General features: G+C 31.0%; 2 protein-coding genes across 2 annotated transcripts; one reads left to right on the forward strand and one right to left on the reverse strand.

The window, feature by feature from the left end:
• Positions 1-358: 358 nt before the first annotated feature.
• Positions 359-2,080, reverse strand: LOC107193388. The gene is made up of 3 exons (XM_015582827.1): positions 2,053-2,080; positions 689-963; positions 359-613 (listed from the first exon to the last, which is right to left on the reverse strand). Exons 1-3 carry the CDS (start codon positions 2,078-2,080, stop codon positions 359-361), a joined length of 558 nt encoding a protein of 185 aa, XP_015438313.1.
• Positions 2,081-7,247: 5,167 nt separating this feature from the next.
• LOC107193389 (prion-like-(Q/N-rich) domain-bearing protein 25) lies at positions 7,248-19,014 on the forward strand. The gene is made up of 11 exons (XM_015582828.1): positions 7,248-7,464; positions 7,916-8,056; positions 8,770-8,910; positions 10,741-10,896; positions 10,970-11,101; positions 12,064-12,186; positions 12,267-12,566; positions 12,947-13,084; positions 15,114-15,269; positions 17,965-18,123; positions 18,932-19,014. Exons 1-11 carry the CDS (start codon positions 7,248-7,250, stop codon positions 19,012-19,014), a joined length of 1,746 nt encoding a protein of 581 aa, XP_015438314.1.
• Positions 19,015-19,877: the final 863 nt, after the last annotated feature.

The following is a 19,877-nucleotide window of genomic DNA, read 5'->3' on the forward strand; positions in this document are numbered from 1 at the left end:
TGCAAATCAGAAATTATAATATATTCCAAAGCAATATATTAATATCAATTATTGTATTATTCACATAACAAGTAGTTATTAACTCTGGCGTGTCTGTAAAAGTAAATTCCATTAATATTTATATGTGCAGGCAACAATCGCAAAAATAGATAACCATCTAACACGTGTTTGAATTTACTTAATAACGTAATGTATAGTAAGTGTTTTATTATTTAAAGTTAGACTATCTACTGAATGTATAAATTGAAAGTATGTAAAATAGTTTTGTCATAATAATTGCATCAGACTTAATAACTGCACTAAAACTATATACATAAATATGTAACTGCATTTATCTTTATTACCTTGGCAATACGTTCTATTCCGTAATTTGTTCGTCATGATATGCATCATTTTGTCCTTTAAACTGCAGATTTGAATCATCTTTGATTTCTTTCTCTGTATCGAACATCTGCTCGTTAGATTCATTTACCGTTTTCATTTCTTTTTGTTCAACGGTATATTCTGATGGAAAATCATTCTTTGCAGAATTATCGCTAGGTATTATATTTTCGGTATAATATTTTTGTACTATGCAAACGAACAGTTTGTAAGCACCACGGTTCGTATTTTCCTATAGCAATACAGATCCCATTTGTATTAAAAATTGTCGAAAAGCGTCTCACTATAAGGGTATTGTGATACTTACGTCGGGGATTGATGGTTCTTCGAATACATTCTTGAATTCCGTTTCACGAACAGTATCTGTAACCTTGACCTCCATGGATTGCATGTGATACGTCTGCCATATTAAATAACAAGACCATCCAATGAAGAGCAGTAATGTTATGTATAAAACTAATTTCGTGTATAGTATTGCTTTTTTATAATTATTACTCGTTTTCACAAGTTGTACGTAGAAGTGTTTTACGCATAAGTATTCTTCAGAGTTCGGCAACCCTTCTTCTAATTTAACAAGCTTATCTGTGTGAATAAAAAGACACAAAGTTTTGTCTGAGAGTGTATCGATAGTGCACATAAATGAAATCATAGAGAATACATGGATTAGAAAAAAATTATAAGTTCATTATTATAATTCGATTAGTTTCATGTAAACAGAATTAGTGAAAATAATATCAAAACCTTTATTTTATAAAATTCTTTTGTAAACGGATTTAGAAAATAATAATTATTATACCATCATGTTTTGCTGAAATTGTGCATGTTTTAAAAAGATGATTTAGTAGTTGAAGCTTGTAATAGAACAGGAAGCTGTAATTATGAGAATCTAATGAAAACAATGGAATCATAAGCAGTAAAGAGATACAAAACTTGTTGAATTTTTGCGCAACGTAATATACAAGTTAAATTTATTGGAGAACTAATGAAAGTATTACTATTCTTTTTCAAATATTATTGCTGTATGTAAAGGATTAAAAATCACATTGCAACATAGCATAAACATTAGCACTTTGTAAATTATACATATAAAAAAGAATTATTCTGTACCAGGTATAGAGACAATTTTCCGTTCCTTGTACGCATATTGAACTTCCTTTAGCAACACCATTGCATTTACTATACATATGTATAATATCTATGTAAATTCAATATTGAAAACCGTATTAATAAAGTTCAAACAGAGTATCTTTACAACACTGATCTTTTACATTATTATTTTTTAAATTTATAGTATTTCTTTCCTGTTTAAATCATTACAAATTACTAGGACTTTCATCATTTGTTTATTAACACGAGAACCAGATCACCGATATTTACGTGTATTAAAGACAAAATTTTGGTAGATATTACATCAATGATACGATTTTATGTAAATACAAATAAAATTACGACTATCTAAAGTCTGATTAAGTTAGCCAACGTCGCGTAAGTTCAAACTTAAAATTAGACGATCAAGAAATATCACAAACGTAATATAGAGTTATCGACTCTCTCTATAAATTAATAAAATAAATTCTATAGCGTTATCAATATACACTAAAGAATAATCTGATTAGAGCATAATACTCGTGTAATCACATGTGTCGCATTAAAGAAAAAGTGTAAACTCACCCTTTCTGACGATACACTGTTCCTGCATGTTGAACGATCAGCTATAAACTAGCTGTTGAGGAAGAAAGATCATTAAATGTTAAACGCAGAAGTATAAATTAACCTCGACCTGGCAAAGTTTACCGTAAAGAGGGGAAAGGTCGCTTCTACGATAAAAGTTCCTGTCCTGTCACAAGCTTCACGCTACAGATAGATATTCGCAGCTCGGATTATACATTTTACGGGTCAGGCACGATTACTTTATGCTTCTTAATAACAAAGAACCGGCCGTTCCTGTCAATTTTTATCTATATCTTAAACTTTGCATTCATTATACTAGCCATAAAACAAAAGAGAAAGGAAATAAACTTAGAACCGAAATAATTATGCACGAAGTCTGTATTTACAAATTAATCAGATACTAATTAGGTCCTAACTATGCATATTTTGTATACATACTATACATACGTTTATTGTACTTTGCAATTGTATAAATTAAATCTTTTTTATATATGAAACTAGTTTTTTCTACAAATAAGCTTGTACACAATATCAATGAAAAGGACAAATTTTATTCTATTTGAAATTTACTACACCCGTAGTAACCACTCGAATTGTATTATTTCTGTATATAAAAGTATGTCCATTGTATATAAATACATATTACATTGTCCACTACAAGGCGTCTCGTCATAGACGCTTCATAGACGTTTGACGCTTGCGGGACGCTTCCATGTAACGACCAATGTAAAACAATGGACGTGTGTCCACATACGCTTCAGCGTCGCGTTTTCGTCGACGATGTCTGCCGCTGGGCGTATAGAAGGACGCAAAATTTTCATTTGTCTTTGAGTGTGAAATGTATTGGCCGTGAAATTCGTACAGGTTGTTGAAAATTTACCTATGAAATATAAAAAAATAGAAAAAATAGCCATGTCTGTACATGGCTAATACAACATCGCATTTTAGTGCCTTGTTTCTTGATTGGCGGAACTACCAAACACACTAAATTCTTGCACGTATTTTTATTCATTCTACAGAAAAAATAAAATACATGATCATTTATGTTCTTTTCTATGTAAGGATGTGACCAATATCATTTCCGACTTTTACGCCGTCGAATATAATTACAATATAAGCCGATAAGGTCCTCTTCGTCGCCCGACATCTTTGCGAATGAGGAAAATGAAGCTTTCTGTACGTTTCCTATACGCTTCCAATACGCTCAAGTGGACAGAAACTCAAGCGTAGCGTAATCGTCATGTTGCGCGCTACGCTGACGTGTGTATGACGAGACGCCTTAGTGGACAGTAGGCCTAAGTCAATGGTCTCGACAAAATTCTCAAGTCAGATAATTTGATATTTCAATTGATAGCGATGCAGGTGTTCATTTTCTATCAGATACGGCTCTTTTGATAAAAGTAATGGATGAATGTCACATCACAAGTCGTTCTGTTTCGGTTTAAAACAGTTGAGGTAAACATGAGACCTGTTCAGAGTACCGTATTTTGTGTGTTACTTGTCCTGCAGTATTCATTGCATGAAGGTAAGTACCCAAATTATTCTACGCTATGTTTCATTAAAAAATTATGGACTTTCTTATCATTTTGATATGGTACGTGCTCATTACAATGTCCACTCGGAATAATTACATCGATTCACAAGGAAGGTTTCCCAACCCGGAGATGCCGATTTCAATGAAACTTTGTACGTTTGTTAAGCAAGTAAAAATAAGGGACACGTAGGTTTTTTTTCGGCTAACATTCACGTTAAGGGGGTGAAACCACCCCTCAAAGTTCCGACCCAGAAATAGTATCTCGAAAACCAGAGGAGATACATGAAAACTTCTAATGGATGAGTTTTATGGTTTCTCATGTACAATAATATGGTGCTAAAATATTGTCCAGAATATAATTTGTTTATAACAAACAAATTTTTTATAACTTTATTTTATAACTTATTCAAATTTACATAATAACAAAAAATGACGAGCATTTCGTTCGAAATCCATTGGTATATATATTTATGAAATTGCCTCCTAGAGTTTCGCAAATTTTTATTATTATATGTATATCCCGTGAGCACGCCCGCTGACAAGGAAGGTTCCCCGATCCTTTTCTCAGAACGATTATTTCTTTAAATATATATATATATATATATATTTCTTTTGCAGTTCGATAGGTTTTTTAATATCATTCACTTTTCTCATTAAAAGTTTTTTCCTATTTCTTACGGTTAACAAGATATACTGAAAAAAACGAAAAATTCGGCAAACTTTAAGGGGTGATTTCACCCCTGTAGAGTGAATGTCAGCCGAAAAAAATCGTTCCTTGCGTAACTGGATGCCTTCTACAATCCCACAAAGTTTCGAAGGAGAAATTGTGGTATCTACTATTGACGTTATTGTATTGATCAGAAATTAAACAATTAGAATGATATTTAAATTTATACAAATGCAGGTATCACTTTGCTAAATGACATGTAAAATTAAGTACATGAAAATAATGTATTACGTAGTATGAAAGAAACAATAGAAGTTAATCTAACATCGGTACGTCCATCAAGTAAAATAAATAAAGTTTTACAAGACTATCTACATGTAACTATATTGTATAAGAAATTATGAATCGAAATATCATTATTCGATTACCTGAAACATTCCATTATTAAAACATTGTGTTGATTGATGAGTTTGTATAATCGAGATTCTACAGTATCTTTGGTCAAATCTCGTTATGATGAATCACATGATATCTCTTCTAATCCGTCAAACACGTGAGATGGATTTAAGAAATGAACTTAAAGTTCATGTTGTTACATTTATGCTATCGGACGAATAAGATACGTAGTATTATAAATGTAGTTTAAAATCTTTCGTATAACGTGATATTTTGTATAAAATCCACATAAAAGGCTTTACTGATATGGCGATGAAAATTTCATAAAAATGTAATGAAAAATAAGTAAATTTTTATAACGCATTAGTAATTTACACACGCTGTTTGCGGATCCATCTCTTGTAGTGGAAAGTAGGATAAATCTGGTTACGTAATGTATTTTTCCTGCTAATGAAAAATCAGATGATAAAGAAACTTTGGACGCCGTTAGAAAACTTGATTGAACATTATAGAATAAAAAAATGAGGGCCCTTCTTTGAAAAATTTATGTCGCTCATGGGGAAACAAGATTTTTCGAAGGTATCCAAGTACCCGAGTTTACCCCATAGATCAGGCTAAAACCGGGTTTCTATTAAAAGACCCGTAAAATAACATAATTGTAAACCTTTTATTTCTATAATGTTTCAAAACTAGTAAAAATAGTTATCTAAAATGATTTTAACAAATATTAACTTATTTTAATTTGTGCTAACTTATTTTAATTTATGCTGACTTATTTTAACTTATTTTAATTACTTAAAAACTGTTTCATAAACTTATTTTAGCTTCTTTTAACTCACACATAAATTTATTATAATTTATTTAATAAACGAAAATTGCAAATGAAGGGTTTATTGCCCTCCTTGACATTTGTGTAAGTCTCGTGGGTCCACCTATGACACATAATACATTGAATTTATTCTTCCTGGGATTTAGAATGAGTGAAGAATTCATCGCAAAATATGTAAGCCTCTACAGATACCAGCATTTTAAAGTATTCTTTTACTTTACTTTCACACTCATGGACTTACCTATCCAAATTATAGATGGAAATAGGGGCACGTGGATTTTTTAATAGGAATCTGTTCCTACGTGAAAAATAATTTGATCAGTATAAAATAATGTTATATTAATTATATCTTCTTTAATTTATTTATTATTTAACACTATATGTAAATTGAACCTATTGTCGTGTTCAATTGTAAAATATATTATGAATTACTTTAACAGTATGTACACATTAGTTCGTTATTCAAACCTTTTATAGAAAATAACAATTTAAGTTAAACGATCGTAAACATGTTTTTTCTTAGTTTCTGAAAATATTGTCACTACAAGTATTGTTCTTAATAACTCGTAGTGTATTTGTAATTTATATGTGTATATGTATATAATTTAAATTGTTGTTATTGTCTATAAAAGATTTGAATAACGAACTAATGTGTATATTGTTACAGTAATTCACAATATATTTTACAATTGAACACGACAATAGTTTCAATTTACATACAGTGCTAAATAATAAATGAATTAAACAAGATATAATTAATATTACATTACAAAAGCGGCCGTTCCATAGTGTCAAATTATTTGCTTGTATTATGGTTTACCGAACACACCATATTACTATAAACATCACGAATAAAAAAAATAAAAAATTTACTCTTAAAGATAGCAAAAAATAATAAGTACTAAAAAACATTTATGTTATACCTACGTAGTTAGTATGGGGTAGAACCGATAACCCGATTATGCCCCGTAATCAAGTAACCGATTTTGCCCCACATGAGGTAATTTACTGAACATTAAATATTTATACTTCAGCATGAGATAAAAAATTGGGTAAAACGTTAGAATACTGCGCAAAGACTCTACAATATAACTCGGTACTTACCGTAATAGATTCTTCAAATCCAAGTGGAATAAAAAAGCCACATTGCTTTCATAAATTCACTAGCACAACATTGAAATTTTTCAACTCGAAATTTTTAAACTCCTCGGGATGAAAAACTACGACGTTCTTTGCTCTGCGATTGATTCCCTATTATCGTAAAGCCTACACGAATGTCACACCATACTTTGGCTGCATCTCGCACCTCTTATTCTATAAAAACAATGACACCCGGTATGACCCGCGTGCCGGGTTGCATCCTACTTTCCCCTACTTCGTTTCGTTCATTTTTAATGCCTCTCTTTTCCTCTTCTATTCGGATCTACTCACATACGACTTCGCTCTGGATATTTTGAACTGACCTAGACAGGATTTTTAGAGAATTTCGAGAAAATGTATATACTAAGTGTGACACCTGCAACACCAGACGCACTATAGACTTATTCTTTACTGAAATAGATTTTCATTACGTACACAACACTTTGATATCGACCCATCAACCACGAAGGATAGTTTGAAAAATCTGAAAAGATTACTACAGTTATTAGCTTTTCGAAATGAAGCAAAGCTTTGTTAAAAATTATAGTATCGCAATTGCAAAATGCAATCGTAGACGATAATAACCATGCTGTTAGAGGTTGATGCGACTATGAAGAATAAATAAGAAAATGGCATCACCTATCGAAGATTTTTTATTATTTGTAGGATCTGTGATTGGCATTCAAACCCCAGAAAACAATGTTGCCGTCAAGGAAAAACTTAATAACAAATGGAAATGCGAGTCGAATGCAGATTGTACTGCAGAAAGTAGTGTCTGCTCCAATTCCACGTGTCAATGTACTGCTGGTTACATTTTCAATAGGTTTATGACGGCATGTATTAAAGGTAGATCACGAAAATTATACATTTGTAATATTGTAATTGATTATACTGTTCAACAAGTCCGTTGAATTCTTCATTTGAATTAAATTGATCACACACATCAATTATTTCATGACTATCATATCTCCTGTTTTTATAGCAAAAATTTAATAGTTAAAAATGTTACTTATTGCATTTAAAAGTAGGAACTACTTGTTTCTTGCAGCTCCAAATGTATAATTAAATTTAAGAAAATCCTTACGTACAGGGTCAAAAGTGAGATTACATTGAATTCAGAAATTTAACATCAAGTCAATAATACCAGTTTCGTTCCATTATTTTAGAATTTTCGAAGTTTTGTTGACCAGTGTTACTGAACGAAAAGTACAATAAATGATTTGAATAATTTTAACGGAGTGGCTTAAGGTTACTCTAGAAATTAACGTAATTAAATTTATTCCTACAATACTTACAGTTGCGACTGCATACGGTGACAACTGCGTCGAATCGATACAATGTTCCAGGTATTTATTCAATGGCGGAGGTTGCGTAAATAATGCTTGTGCATGCGTTGACGGATACTATTATGTGCATGGAAGATGTAATGCATATAGAGGTACTTTGCATGTTTTATTGTGTTATCACATATGCAGTGGGTAAAAAAAGTATTCGCACACCCTTTAAAACAGAACAACTTTTTCAAAATTGAACCAAATTACTCGAGGTTCCTTGTGAAGCCAGAAAGATTAGTTTACTGAATGATGTGTCGAAAAATGTTGAAAAAGTTGCAATTGGTCGGAATCGCGAAGAAAATAGTAAAGTCGCCTTTTACAATTTTTTTATCTGAAACTGTAATAACAATTTAAAAAATACATTCAGAAGATTTATGTTAAAATGTTAAAAATCGCAGTGTTTCGCGACTTTTGACCTACAATTACTGAACACGTGAAAAACTGCGAATTTCAACATTTTTAACCGTTTGTATTTCATAGCAACGTCGACCGGTATCGATAAAATTTTTAGCATGCATATAACTAACATAAATCTTTTAAATATATTTTTTAAATTTTCATTATAGTCTCAGATAAAGAAGTTATCTATTACGAAGAAGTTTACTATTTTCGTCTTGATCCCGAGCAATTGCAACTCTTTCAAAATTTTGTTGACATATTATTTAGTTAACTAATCTTTCTGACTTCACAAAGAAACTCAAGTCACTTGGTCCAATTTTAAAAAATTTGTTCGGCTTTAAAAGGTATGCGAATACTTTTTTTATCCACTGTATGTTAAAATTTTCAATACTCAAACTAAATTAGCATATTTTCACAGGATTGGCTGAGAAATGTCGTTACGACTATGATTGTTATGTACACACCGAATATGGGGCAGTATTCTGTGACAATGGAATTTGCCAGTGCAGTCCTGGCTATTATCAACGCGAATATAGAACGTGTCGTCCAGAGGGGAAAAGTAAGGATTTTTTTTATGATATGTATTGATTTCCTTTATTTGTATTATGTGATTTTTCTTCATAATTTAACAATGGAATACAGTTTTAGTCGGTTTGTCTGTTCACTATTATATAATACTAGGTAAAATCGATGGTAATGATATAGTGAAGATAAAGATTGTTACTACGGCATGTATTATTATTATTTCAGTTATTTTAATCATTTACATAGAAAACACTAAATGCAGTACCTTTTCTGCACGCAACGCAAGTGTGTTCAGTTTATTATTTTCTAAACTTGACACGAAGAAGATTGGGCGGATATTGTTGATTTTGTATCGTCTTCATTGTTAACTATTTGTTCTATTAAACAATTTTGCATAGATAAAAACAGATGATAATGCAACAGTCAGAAATTCAGAGAAGACGAAAGGTAAATTAAAGTGTTCTAAGTTTTTGACTTTTTTCCAATCTAATTCTTACCTTATAACGGTTCCAATTGTCTTGCAGTAATCAAATACTACTACGTCTATTAGTATTTGATTTTTAGCTTTTTCTTTAATTTTTATTACATCACTTTAAGTTGCGTGTATTTTTTTGTCAACATGATATCATGCAGCCAATACGTTACACGTTGTCATTTAATCTCTATCCATAACGTTTCATAAAATGTGATATTCATATTTTCCGCGACTCGTATATCATTTCGTGTTTTTTTCTTTAATCACTTCTGTCTTGTAAATTCACCTACATAATTTATTAAATATGGTGCACATCTTCGTTCCATGTTTGAACTTTTTGCAACAAATATGCGTAAATAATAGCGTTCGTAATGGACACTGTCAAGGTTGGATTTGCACGAAAAACGATATACTGAAAGCGAGTTTTTTTTATAATTGTAATATTGTGGCCGTAATAAATGCTAATATGAAAACACTCATTAAGGTTAAAGAGCTTTCCGTTCTTTTCTAAGTGTTCAATTTCATAATTTCCGTTTATTGTCAGACACAATAACGTTTTTACGTTTGCATTTGGTTTTACTCTCCCAGGCACTTTAAGATAGCAGTTTTTTTCTAACCAAAAAAAGTCAAACGTAGGTAGTATATTAATACTATTACCGTCGATAAACGCATATCAATTTCGATCGGTTGATAAACATGACAATCTTTAGAAAATTTACAAATTTAAAAATTAAAAAATTTTTTCACTTTTATATCGTAATAAAAGTTGTAAAACATCTCAGAAATATTGTTATAACATTTCAATAATCCTTATAAGATTACTGCCAAGTCATTTTGACTGTTTAGCAGTGCTAATGTTAAATGTTTCAGACAACAAATATCACTTTTTAAGTGTTTCATACAATAAAAGAAAGTATAATCTTTATTTTGTTTATTTATTACATTATTTTATTTATTATACATTATTTTAAAATTTCTGCGCTTTTGTATATTTCATTTACATTTTCCGTATTCGTAACTTTTTGATTCACGATTGTGACCATTTCTAATGATTACGTTTGTTTTATCTTTATCAGACTGCGATTATATTATATTTTTTTTCCATGAGACCCACATACAATCATAGATACGTGAGAATATAGTAGCATCTTACATACATCGCTACAGTTTTATGCCGTCGTCGAATTGCAGTGTTAAAGATATTCTGGTTATGCAATACATAAATGCAATAAAAAGTCACAAAATATTTGAATATCAAGTGAGATCAGGATTAATCGCACAAGTTTACTGGAGTATCTATAATTAGATAATAGTATTTTCAAACGAACTTTACTCGCGGCAATAGATTTATGATTAATCGTCTTTAATTTTCATTTTTGTATTATACAGAAGTCGGTGACGCATGTACGATAGATAAGGATTGCAGATTTAATGGCAGTGCACACTGCGATAATGATTTTAAATGCAGTATCGCGCAACCTGATAACACACCTGAATCTTCGTATACTTATCAAGTTCGTCAACAATATTATTCAATTGAATCAGGTTTGTATTGTTTTTCGTTACTAAGTCCCACATATAGCGTGTAATTATAAATGTGAATGTGACCTTTGCATAGAAGCTGACATGGGTAACTGTTCAACAAACCAAGATTGTAAACATATAGGAAATGCGTTTTGCAGTCAATCAGGCATATGTGTCTGCGAACGTGCTCATTTTTTCTCTCAAAAAGGAAGTAGATGCGTTCCAGGTAAATCAAATTAATTTATAACTGTTTAAAACTTTTTAACACTACAAATTTAGTAATAATCATTGTGAACAGTGTATGTACCAATTTAGAAGAAAACTATTTTTAATTTTTAAATGATAAAGAACATCATCATTTTACGGAAAACTGCTGTTTTAATTTTAGTTCAAACATTTTTAGGACAGACCGTGTATGAAACATTTATTTTGAAAGTGGTGTAAATCCACATTTCGTTGTATATGCGGCAAACTGCATCAATCTGTGGACAATCGAACATTGTTGTTCATATATCGTGCTGTTAAACAGAATGATATCCTTAATATTGTTACAAAACATAACAATTAACTTATTAATGACTACGTTACATTCATACGCGAGTGAGAATTAAGATTTAATTAATTTGCAAATAATCCTACAAATAACAATAAAACAATTGCAGGTTCTAATTAAACGATATTAATCGTTTACATATGTAACTGGGTGAGTCGCCAAACGTTAGCACCTCAAATATCTTTGTTTCTTCTAAAGATACGTCAAATGTTTTAAACAATTTTTTATTTTTATGTCATTTTTTTAGAGATATCAAGGTCACCTTCGTTATTTAAAATGGAACCACCCTTTTTTCCATGACCTTGAATGGCCTTGAATAAGTATAATCACTGAATTCCTAATGAAAGCGACTATCATTGTAGGTGTTTAAAAAGGGTGATTCCATTAAAAAAAATCAAGTTGACCTTGATATCTCTAAAAAAATGACATAAAAACTTTGTCCTTAAGACATTTGACGTATCATTAAAAAGAACAGAGATATTTGAGGTACAAGCGTTAAGGGATTCACTCTGTATACATGGAAACCGTGAATCATAGTCGTTAGTAGTAATTTTCAAATATTTTATAATCCTAAGTCTTTTATAACGTTTCGTTAACAAATTAAGTAGTACAATGAAAAGCAAATATATTTCTAGAACTTGGCGAGTCGTGCGAAACAAGTGATACTGCTGTCATTGACTATTCGGAATGTATAAATGGCAAATGGAAGTGCCAACAAGGAAGGGTTACGTCTGTGAACAATATGGAATGTCTAAAAGGCATGTAATCGCTACAGTTACATACAATAACCTTTAAATATGATGTGCTCATACCGAATAACTTTTTCCACCTTCTGCAGTAACAAGCAAGTACCAGTACTCCTGTCTTATCAATGAGCAATGTCAAATCTTTGGTCCCGATGCTATCTGTAATGACACAAATGAAGGTAGAAAATGTTTTTGCGGCAGTAATTCTCGGTACATCGAATCTGAAATGTTCTGCTGGATAAAGAGAGGGCTCAACGAATCATGTACAAAGGACATAGATTGTCACATCGATGGTACCAGCACCAAACTATCTTGCACAAACAATGTTTGTTCTTGCCCCAGTGGAACTCATGCGAATTCAAATCGCACAGACTGCGTGGAGAATTACGTAGGTAAACGGACGCATTTCTCTTTAGAATTTCGAATATATCTTTTGGAATAAACTTCTACTTTCCAGATTTTAATGCTTATTTAATGATTTTAAATGCAGTAAACTCCCTCTTATCCGGTCCGATTCTAACCAAATTCCGCGGTAACACATTTTCGTTGACTGGCCCAGCGGTCAAAATAATCGATACATTATTCAGATAAATAAATATAAAATTTACTAGGTCTCTCGTATATAACGCGTATAACGCTAAATGTAATTTTTAACATTTCTGTAGGGACCGGTTAACAGGGAGTCTACTATATCAGAATTAATATTATAATTTTCTGTATTTACTCAAATGGACGAAATTTAGAAATAATTTCAACAAGTTTGTTATTAAAGGTATCAATTCCACTTGTATCACCAGCAACGATTGTGCACCAAACAACACGGAATGCGTAGAATTCAATGACTCGGGCAAACGTTATTGTGCTTGTGAGAAAAATTATGTAGCAGCCTCATTTAAATCCTGCGTACCAGGTAGGTATTGGTAGTATGTAATTAGATGTATGTACAGGATTTCCTGGACGGGTGGTATAAGCGTGTGGGTAATTCTACATGGAAAGTTAAGTCGAAAATATAGAATAAAATTTGTTCGTATGATGTTTCGGTTCCGAGATAATCAATTTTTTAAATTCGTCTACATAACACGTATTATTAAGGTTGCCAACCGTCCCTTTTTGGAAAGGACAGTCCTTTAATCAGCCTTCCTACCCTTGTCCTTTTTTGAGTTTAGAAAAAATGCCAAATGCCCTATATTTCAAAATTAGAAATCTCTTGCGGCTGAATGATGACATTTGGCGTTGTAATTTGAACAGTTGGCAAGTCCTCAAATCTGCCAAAAATCAGAACAAATATAATTTAAAAAATTAAAAGGTTTACTTTAGCTTTAGTTTTAAAAGTTTCAAATATTATTTTGTTTTTCTACATTCTTGAATTAACATTTTTTTTTATTTAATTCTAATGATTATTCTAATAATGCATCTTTTGTGTTTAATGAGTCGATATATTATTATCTAAATTACTATAGTACAAAAACTTTTCTCGATTGTTTTCGAAGTTTTAAGAAGTTGTTCGTTCACATGAATATTAATTCTAAAATTGTATTCCAATAATTTACGATAATAATAAAAAAGGAATTAATATAAATATATTTTGTAGTGTCCTTTATTGCGATTCGACAGAGTTGGCAATCATGTGTGAATGAAATGTATTCATTTTGGTCCAAAAGATTTCTCTGTGTCTATTTATGATTGGATTTCGGGTGATAACGATTTTGTGAATGCACGCGTAGTTCGAGAGCAAAGACCTAACCCAGACATAACCCGACAAGTATTGAAATTCTGTTACCACGGAAACGAAGCATCATATGAAAAAATTGTGTATATTTTTTACTTATCTTTGCACAAGATATCGACCTTCTGCTTGGTTGTATCACCCATCCTGTGATACTCTGTATTAAATACGTGCAAAAAGGTGACAGTTTTTTCTGTCGTAAAACCTTCATTATGAACATCTTTATTATTTATGAATATATAACAGCTGTGATGGTACATATCTGTTATTTTTTTGTTACAAGTTGAATTTCCTGTCGGTAGAAGAAAATAAAACCAAAATACCAACTTAAAGTTTAATGGTCATTTCTTTCGCAGACACCTCATAGTAATATTGTGACAATTACTGAAAGAAATGAATTTGAAAAAATATATTTTACATACTTAAAAAAACTTCCATACAGTATAAGCTCGAATATTTAAAGTATTTACCCAAACTTTTATGCCAATATTACTTTACAACTGTATTCTGACCTTTAAAGTAAACAACCATATTATCAAACGTGAGAAAAAAAAGAGAAAAATATTCGCATTGAATACTTTACAACACATGACAATAAAATTATTCTGCAACCTTTATTGTCAGACAACGTATAATGAATTCTTTATAATTTATAAGAATCTCCATTAATTTCGCGAGGAACGAAAACACGTTTCTTCTTTATACCTCCTCATTGTTAATACGCTGATAAATTATTAAGTACCATAAATAAAAGTCAAGGTAGAAATGATTGGATTAAAAAATACAAATATTGTTTGGTAGATCATTTTCTTCGGGTTCGGTGACATTGAATACGTGAGTTTGTATTTATAAGTCGTACGTATTTGAGAGATGAGCAGTAATATATTCTTCAAACTTATTTACTAACACAACCCGGTTGTTTGAAGGTTATTGAATTCTTTTCGTTATCAACTACATAAAGCAGCTTATGCAAGAAACGTTTACGTCGTATAACGACTCACAATATCTCTCTACCACATAAAAATATGAGGCGTAAAAAAAATGATCTGCCAAATATAGATCTATTTTGCTCAATCAAATACTTTCCTCTTCATATTTGTTTAATGTGACAAATAAAAAACAAGTCTATACAAGCTGCGATTAACTTTACGTAATACGAAATGCAAAATACTATACTATTAATTAATTAACATTAACGTTTATGTATTTTTAGTTGCATCATTTGGGGACCTTTGTGATATTGACATTCAGTGTTCTACGAAGGTGTCAAATGCAATTTGTTTGGAAACTGATAACTCAGATCAGAATAAAACTTGCAGTTGCAGGAAGGGCTATCATTACAAATTTCAGAATTGTTTTGAACAAAAAGGTGAGATTATGAAAATTTTATATATATAGTATGTATATAGTATTGTGAATGTATATTGTAAAAACCGAATGCAAAAATTACGCTCGTCGAGTATAACTTAGTATTGTGTCATTATTTTATTTTATCGTTGAGGAGCTCAATTTTTGCTGGAAAAATGGAAAACATTTATAGAACATGGAGGAAGTTGTTTTGTGTAACAAATAGTACAGCAAATATTCAGTATTTTAAAGATTTTTCATGGGAAAACAACCATTACTTTTTCACACACCTAATAATATTGATACAATTCAGTACACAATTTAATGAAAAACAACTGTTTTTAATGGTAATACTTGTTTGAGTTGTCATTAAAAGTAGTATTAAAAGAAAGTTTTAAGAAAGTACACTGAAACGAAAACGAAATAACATTAACTGACTGGTAATTATTGATCTGGTAGGGTAACTCATGTTTGAACCGGACAAAAGAAATAGAATCATTAAATAAGTAACAGATAATATCAGCAGAAGGAAACAAAAAAAAACGAATACATTATAATCGTCAAATCTGCGACAGTTTTGCCTCAGGGTAGTATTTGTCCAATTAATACAATGAGCACGTGTCAAACCACAAAGGGTGGATCACGCAACTAAGACAAATCATATCTTCGTATTCGATTGTAGATAGAGAAAAAAGTACTAGACAAATAATTTCGTGGTATTATAAGGTTTACATTTTTATTGCCGTATTATTTCTACGAGTAGTTCATTGTTTTTAATGAAAGCAAAATTTTTTTAATAGATCCCTGTCTTTGATTATTGTACGTATCTAATGAATTAAAAACATTCATATTTTTTATGAAAAATGGTTACCTCAGTTTGAATTTGTTGCTAATTTTTAATTTTTCAACACACAAACGTCCAGGGAAAAAATTCGATTACTCTTTGTTCCTAATTTTATTTAATCTTTCATATCAAATTCCTAATTCGAACTGTTCTTCATGATTAGTTGGTTTTTTATCTTACATTAATTATAAGTTGTTTTTACGTAGATATGGATATAAATTCTTATTGCAAATTCTTATCTCTTAAATCGAAGTAAACTAATCTGAACAGCGAAGAAATAACCTACAATTTTTAACTTTCAAAATGTTAATATATAATTCTTACGAAATAATATATAATTCATCATAAAAAGCAAGTGTCGTAATACTTACGAACGGTAGCATGCAATGAATATCAAAGATCATAAATTTTTATAGAGAGTAGGTACTGATCCTACGCGCAAGTAAGACTACTTTATTTATTGTAGTAATTGTTCAAAAGTTAGAAAAATATGTACGTTTACGGGCAATATCCATTATTATCATTGGCAAAATGTCAGTGAAAAAAATCCACTCTAATCTAAATACGTAATTGTAAGGAAAGTGAAAATACTATAACACAACCTGTCGCCATCTTAGTTCCTCATGATTTTTCATTAGACTGTATTACTTCTTTTACACAGTCAAAAATCTTTTGTATTAGCTTGTACTTCGCTAAATAAGTTTACCGTTCCAGATTTTGAAAGATGGATTCATCCTGGCCTCTTTCAATCAATTTAAGGTGAATCAATGTTTGGCCATCAAGATTTGGCCTATCCCCCTTAACACCCATGGATTTGGTCAATTTGACCCAAAGTCGATGTTTGATTCTTACTTATATTTTTTTTAAGACAAGTTTCTATATGAATTTGACACCAACGCCGTACATACAATATAATCTAGCGACAAGAAAATATATTTCCTTAATTCCATTTTAATTCAGGCACTATTTAATTGAAGAAATGTTAATTCAATAGATTACTGAACAGTGACGAGGGTTAACAACAATTTGGGCTCCTAAAAAACTACGAGTCGCAAATGTTCTCACGTACTATATCTATGCCAAGTTTCATCGACATCGGTCTGTCGCAGTTGCGTGATGTTCCTTTTTAGTATAGTTCCGTCACACTCGCGTAGCTCGTTAAACAGAAGATATGGCTGGCTATCAATGAAAAATACAAAATATTTGGTAGTCAACATTTTTCAAGTATTTATTGTTAAAGAAAGAATTAAAGTTACAGAACAATGGACCTATTCACGTCGGCAGAAATTGTTCTGTCAGTCCTTTGCATTTACAACCCATCAGAGAAAAACGTCTAATTTAACTCATTACATCAGTCACAAACTATAATATTAACCTCTTAACTTGAATTATTATGTGTTACCATAATATATAATACATGCTCCAATAAACACGGGCAATGAAAAATAATATCAAGAAAGTCATAATTGTATAAAAGAATTATTATTATAGTATTTGCATAATTTAACCTAATGTTAATAATTTTTATGACTTTTCGTAAGCTTAAATATCGTGATTATTCCCATATATCTATCGATAAACACAAGCGTCGGGAGTGTAGCTTTCCAAAAGTTTGCTTTATTATTTCAATATACATTCAAATATTTTAATTTTTTGTCCTCATATGTGTAAGTATGCGACAAAAGTATCTTTCAATTCATGATTTCCACGAACAAAAAAGTGACTTCATATTGACGAATTTTGTTCAAAAAGAGAGCGCGTTAAGGGGTTAGCGTTTATCGGTAAAACCACTGCTATTTAGAGTTTGTTAAAGTTCACTAAGACATTGCATGTGCGCCGGTGAATGCATTTAACTTTAATTTGGTTCTTACAGTTCTTGGTGAAAGCTGCCGGAATCTTGGGGAATGTTATCTGGATTCCAACGTGGACAGGGTAGTCTGCAAGAATGGGCAGTGCGCATGCGATTGGGGTTACATTAAAGTAAACAGTACTATGTGCGGAATACATCGGAACCCTCCACGTTACAGAAACGGTAAGCAACCTTGACTCGTGACCGATCGAAAGGTTTCCTTTGCATTTGATTTCCGTGGATGCCGGAGGCACGAGGGGATCGAAACTTAAACGAGTAGTTTTTTGATTCGCGCATGAAACACTTTTATGCGGCAAGGTAATCCGCTTGCTATTACGTTCTTGACCGGTCGCATGCCGTCTTTGAAGTTGCGTTGCAATTTCTCCGATTCTAGAAGACGATAAAGCATATCTGCAAAGCGACACAACCTGTCTGTAACCGTACATTTTCGCGGAAAACACGGACAGGGAGTAGGGATCTTCCTAGGGAGTATTAGTCTTTCATTATTTGCTCGTTTTACATGCGGCGTTAAGAACATTAAGTAACAGATGAGCGTTTTAAAAAGTATTAGTGATATTTAGACTGTGGATTTTTATTGCAAATTCATATTTTTATATATTCATGTTCAAAATGGAAAGTAAATGAATATTTCTTTTTAATAGGGGTGGGCTGGAATATGAGATTTTAACTTTGATTACTAATACTTATAATTATGTTTTTGAAAATACTCACTTGTCGAGTTTCGCATGTTTCGACCAATTTTTATTGTCACAAATAGATGTTTGAAAGTATTAAATTGAATGTACAGAGTGTTTTAGAAGTGTAAATAAAATTTAAATACGCAATAGATTTATAATGACTCGTATACAAATAAGTAATTCAAACAAGGAAATCATATAATATAACATAATACTTACAAACATATATTTTCGTTATAATAATATTATGTTGTCAATTAAATCGTATTGAAAATGTTATTCTCTTCTTTCAGGCACTACGATCAATGGCATTTCTGGAGGATTACTGTTAATAATGCTACTACTCGTAAACATTTGTAGTTCGATTAAACTATGATTTTGATGGAAGTATGCATTACGAATATAATGCAAATATTATTCACTTCCCTTAGCAACAAAAATGCGGGATACGTGATAAGATAGATCAAGTAGTTTAAGTATTTAAAAAGTGATATCAATATTTGCAAATAAAATATGACACAAAAGTTTTATATATTTGCTGTGGCGATATTCTAGGATAAACGACGTCTGAAAATTTTATAGTAATCTTAGTACGGACTGATCTTAAAAACAAATCCAATATTATTTAATATTGTATAGACAATAACGCAGACAAACAAGAAAAATGCATATAAATGTAAAATACAAACTAACATTTTGTTTATGGTAACACAATATGAAATTCTTTTTTTGCAATTAAGTAGTCTCTTTTATTATATAAAGAGTATAATAATAAATATACTATATACTGTATTGCATCTGCTGAATTCTTCTGTGTAGTAGCTTATTCTTGTGTTCTGACTTCTGATCTTTGTATCACTGTAAAGAATACACTATACTTTGTAATATTTGTAATTTATTCTGCAGTATTTCTTTATAATAAGCGCATGTTTCCGACCAATCACTCGTTTTATGAAATAGTCTACAAAAATCTTTTCAATAGTAAGTTGAAAACTTATGAATTTCTCAAACGCGCCTGAAGAGATTTTTTTTATGTACGCATTATTAATTGCAAAATACTTTACGTATCATTAGCCAAATATAAATTAAATTGTGCCTTTATAATAACACACTGACAATGTGAATATTCTCATATTTCACTATTAAAGTCGAACATATTCATGTTTAGATGCAAGGAAGTTATGTTCTAGACATAATTCACTATTACACCCAGATAAATCTTGACAGAAGGAATCATTA

This window comes from Dufourea novaeangliae, unplaced genomic scaffold (genome assembly GCF_001272555.1).
Source record: "Dufourea novaeangliae isolate 0120121106 unplaced genomic scaffold, ASM127255v1 scaffold22, whole genome shotgun sequence".
Classification (NCBI taxonomy): domain Eukaryota; kingdom Metazoa; phylum Arthropoda; class Insecta; order Hymenoptera; family Halictidae; genus Dufourea; species Dufourea novaeangliae.

What these genes read in the sequence shown, in the direction of transcription:
- LOC107193388 (XM_015582827.1), bottom strand. Translation starts at nt 2,080, where the DNA reads ATGCAGGAACAGTGTATCGTCAGAAAGG. An exon ending in ACAGTGTATCGTCAGAAAGG is followed by an intron (nt 964 to 2,052) that starts GTGAGTTTACAC and finishes TTATTCACACAG; the next exon opens with ATAAGCTTGTTAAATTAGAA. An exon ending in AAGAACCATCAATCCCCGAC is followed by an intron (nt 614 to 688) that starts GTAAGTATCACA and finishes GTATTGCTATAG; the next exon opens with GAAAATACGAACCGTGGTGC.
- LOC107193389 (XM_015582828.1), top strand. Translation starts at nt 7,248, where the DNA reads ATGGCATCACCTATCGAAGATTTTTTATTATTTGTAGGATCTGTGATT. An exon ending in AAGATGTAATGCATATAGAG is followed by an intron (nt 8,057 to 8,769) that starts GTACTTTGCATG and finishes ATATTTTCACAG; the next exon opens with GATTGGCTGAGAAATGTCGT. An exon ending in GAATTGTTTTGAACAAAAAG is followed by an intron (nt 15,270 to 17,964) that starts GTGAGATTATGA and finishes TGGTTCTTACAG; the next exon opens with TTCTTGGTGAAAGCTGCCGG.